General features: G+C 51.3%; 1 protein-coding gene across 15 annotated transcripts in view; it reads right to left on the minus strand.

The window, feature by feature from the left end:
* VASH2 (vasohibin 2) overlaps positions 1-4,055 on the minus strand; it is a 37,544-nt gene extending 33,489 nt beyond the window's left edge. For 14 of the 15 annotated variants that reach the window (XM_029935312.1, XM_029935302.1, XM_029935313.1 and 11 more), the window contains exon 1: positions 3,775-4,055. In XM_029935312.1, coding sequence (XP_029791172.1) covers positions 3,775-4,050 — 276 coding nt within the window. In that variant the 5' untranslated portion in view covers positions 4,051-4,055. The remainder of the gene's footprint in view (positions 1-3,774) is intronic. The other variant, XM_029935306.1, reaches the window with a different exon arrangement.
* Between the last annotated feature and the right edge of the window lie 52 nt (positions 4,056-4,107).

Consider the following 4,107-nt stretch of genomic DNA (forward strand, 5'->3'; position numbering starts at 1 on the left):
GGTATGGAAGCCCAGGGGTCTCAACCTTGGGCCAAGCAGGAAAGACAGACCATGGTTCTGAATCCAGGACAGAGGAGGGAGTGAGCTCCCGAGCGAGCTAGTGGGGGAGGGGGGGAGGAGTGGGGCCCTGACTGCACGCTCTCACCTCACAGTCTCACACTTCTTCACTCAGGCAAAGCTGAGTCCTAGAAAAATGAATTCCTTCCCAATTTAGAATCAACGTGAGAACAAGGCACAAAACCATGGGGCCTACAAGAAACCACTGTGGTTTCCTGGCTGCCTGTTGGAGAGTCCAGCCTCAGCCGGTCAAGAAGCAGGGGCAGTTTCCTAGCACACCATGCCGGGTTTTCTAGGCCAGCCACTCTCTCTGTCTCTACATTTCTCCAAGTGACCCTGCTACTTTCTCGTACTTTCCCTGAAAAGCCCTTGCCTTCACCTAGTCAGCTGCTAACTTGGACCCAGTAACCACCAGAGGAGGGGCCTATAGTCACAAACTGAAAAGGAGGATTGCAGAGGAGGTGAGCCCCCTGGGTGGGGGCACCCAAGCCGGTGGGCAGAACTTCCCACGGCTGCTAACAAAATGCCTCGCAAACAGGGGTCATTCAGTCCTCCTCTTAAATCTTTGGCACTTTCCCCTGTCCTTCTCTTTTGCTTCTTAGTCCATATTCTTTTTTTCTTTAATTTTTTAAAAATGTTTTTATTTATTTTGGAGAGAGAGAGAGCACAAGCAGCAGAGGGGCAGAGAGAAACACACACAGACTCTGAAGCAGGCTCCAGGCTCTGAGCTGTCAGCCCAACGTGGGACTTGAACTCCTGAACCATGAGACCATGACCGGAGACGAAGTTGACTGTTTCACCCGCTGAGCCACCTAGGCTTGGTCCATATTCAATTGCCAAAAAAGGCTAGTCTCTCTGAAACTTTCTAACTCTTCTAGCAGCCCCCACTACTCCTCTTCTGTACAAAGTCCTCAGCAAGATGCTGATTAGAGGAGAAAAGGGCTTGGACCCAAAGGAGAAAGTCTGCCAGGCTGAGTGCAAGAACACCCCTGTACCAGAGAGGAGCGGCGCTGGTAACAGGAGCTGCTTGGAAGCCAGCCGTTCCCACCTTGGGACCTAGGTAGGGGTGAGGGTTTGGGGAATGTCAGGGAGAGGAGGGATGTCACGATGGAGCTGGGGTGGAGAATCAGCTATTACGATGCAGTATAAGAGAGAGAAATGTTACGTTCTTAATTTAGGTTCAGAACGCCAAGGCCCACCCACTTCGGCCCATGGCTTGCAAGGGGTTCTCCTGTGACTCCGGGTTACTGTGAAAGTACAACACGGTGCTCCTGGTGTATAAAAAAGGGTCTTGTTTTATTGGGTTTTTTTTTTTTAAGAACAAAACATTTAGCCACGGGTATAGGTCTCAGGGACTAGTAATCTGTGCTCTAAACCGCTCAGAAAACATTTAGGATACTGTGTTTTGGGGAGCCGGAGTGGCTCAGTCGGTTAAGCGTCCAACTTTTGATTTCAGTTAAGGTCATGATCTCAGGGTTCCAGGGATCGAGCCCCCCAGGTCGGGCTCTGTGCCAACAGTGCAGAGCCTGCTTGGGATTCTCTCTCTCTTGCTCTGCCCCTCCCCCATCTCTCTCAAAAATAAGTAAATATTAAAAAAAAAAGAATATTGTGTTTCTTATGTACTTATTTTAGAGGACTGGACGATGACAAAGTAGCAAGTATCCTGGAAAGAAGAGAAGAGTGATTTGAACTGCAACTGTGATACCTAAGAAACCATGAAAGGAACTACTGTGGACAAAGAATTAAAGGAAGATGCAGAATGACAGAATGTCACACTTCTGAGGACTCGTTCCAAGGCACCTCTGTTGTCACACAGATCATTGAAGACCTGGAGATGCCTGGGTCATATCATCAAGGGATTAAAGAGTCGGAAAGAAGTTCACATGAAATCTGGTCTACTCCCATTTTACAGATGAGAAAACCAAGGCCAGAGATTTTCAACAAGTGACCGAGGTCAAAAGCCAGAGGGAGCACAACCAGGACTAGAATCCAATGCCTTGATTTTTACTCCAAGTCCTTTCCTTACTCCAGGCGCACCATGTCATAACATCATCCCAAAGCAAGTCAACGTGTGTTGCCCCGATTCGAAGGGCAACACAAGAATCAGTGGTGATGAGCCGTGAGGGTGAAGGAGGTGAATTTCTGTTCCACCGAAGAGTTGCCTAACCACCAAAACCCAAACCTGGCCAGGCTGAGACAGCTCTGTAAGGTGATGAGCCCCCAGCCCCAGGACATCTTCGAAAAGAGGAAGGAATTCTGTCAGAGGAGGGGAGCCTGGTCTCCATCAAAACGAACATTCCTGATTCCCATAGAGAAACGGGATCCCCACACACAAGACCAGGAGGACGATGAAGCCGCAGTTAGAAGCAGGGCTGGTGAGAAGGAGGCTGAATTAGAACAGCAGCCTGGGACAGCGGGAACAGGCCTCTGTCCCCTGTGGCCACCTCTACTCTAGGTTTAAAGAGCTCTCAGCTCCTACTTAAGTAAAGCAAGGCTCACTCAAGTAAGGGCAAAATCTGAAGTCAGAACTGCCAGCCAAGACCAGTCTTGTTCTCGTGCTCAAGGAGAACTCAGCAAGGGTAATTACAGCAGACACTGAAGCAGGAAAGATTCTTGTTGGGCATAATGAAGATCTCCTTGACCTACTGGTAATAAAACACTGACTGACTGCAGCAGGAAGCTTAAGGGCTCTGTCACTTCCCCCAAGGGCACACACAGCTTTCTGGCCTGCAGAGCTCAGATGCTCAGATCACCAGATGCTCTGGGTTGGGGCCTCTGCCAGATGGCCTTCCAGGTCTCAGGTCTGGCATTCCTAGACCAGCTGAGGAATCTTCTCAGCCACACCAGTGTCCCCAGGGGGCAAGGGAAACCATCTGTCCGGCTATAACCCCCAGGCTCTACAGCATTTCTCCCCAGTTTGCATTTTGAAGTCTTATATAGTGACCATGGCACATCTCCTCCCCTCCCTCTTACTAACGATAGCCTTGGCCACCAAACTCAATCGGCTCACTGGCTTCTCTCCAAGGTAGAATGAGTTTCACTCCTGAGCCTCTTTCTCGATCCAGTGAGACTAATGCATCATGTGTCCTGGAAAGTCCCCTTTGCCATGGCCAAAACTGCTCTTTTTTTTTTTTTCTGGGAGCTCAGATAAGCTGGGAAAAGAGAGCTAGTTCGCCGCTTTGTAAGTTTCAAAGGTGAAAGTCACTGTCATGAAAAAAAAATTGGCAAGAAGTCTAGAAATGATTCACGCTGAGAAGTCTGACTGGTTGATTGCAAAATTCATTCACAGCCTAATAAATCATTTGCTAGGGAGAGACAGGGGAGGACCTAGTCTCGGAAGAGGAAAAGTAGAGTGGGATCACTAGGGGGCTCGTGCATTCTTGGCACTGCAGGCGTTACCTGGTGGCTACAGCTTTTGCCGGAGATTGATGGACATAGGGGTGAGGAAACAGAGTTTGGCTGGAGATTAAAGAAACCTTGGCACAACCAGACCTCACAGTCCCAGAACAGCAAGCCCTCTGCCTCTCCCTCCCCCATTTCTAAGGCTTCCAAGACAAACATCTCAATTAAGCCAAGGGGCAGGGGCTGGCCGGCAGACCAGGGAACTGAAGGGAGTTGCTAGCAGGGCCAGGAAAATGGACATTGCCTCTAGTTGCTTTGTACAGACTGAAGTGTTCCATCATCGCCCACCCCATCGCATACATCGAAGCCTCTGACCTTTGCCAAGAAGGTGGCGTTCCTGATGGCGCCCACCATTTCTCCCCCCTTGGGGTGCACCTTGGCCACGTGCATCCACATGCGCTCCCAGGTGTGGCTGTCGATGGGGAAGCCGCTCTTGTTAACGTGAAACAGCACCCCGCCGTCTTTGTCCTCCTCCTCCGAGCCCCCGCTGGTGGCGAGGCTCACGGGCCGCGCGTGGCTGCTCCGGGAGCGGGTGCCTTTGGCGCCTTTGGGGTGGGGGCAGCGGTGAGTATCGGCAGCGGAGCCGGTCATGGTGGGGCCGGGGCAGGGCGGGGGTTGCTGGGGGCGCGCGGCGGCGGCGGCGGCGGC

Source organism: Suricata suricatta, chromosome 3 (genome assembly GCF_006229205.1).
Source record: "Suricata suricatta isolate VVHF042 chromosome 3, meerkat_22Aug2017_6uvM2_HiC, whole genome shotgun sequence".
NCBI lineage: Eukaryota > Metazoa > Chordata > Mammalia > Carnivora > Herpestidae > Suricata > Suricata suricatta.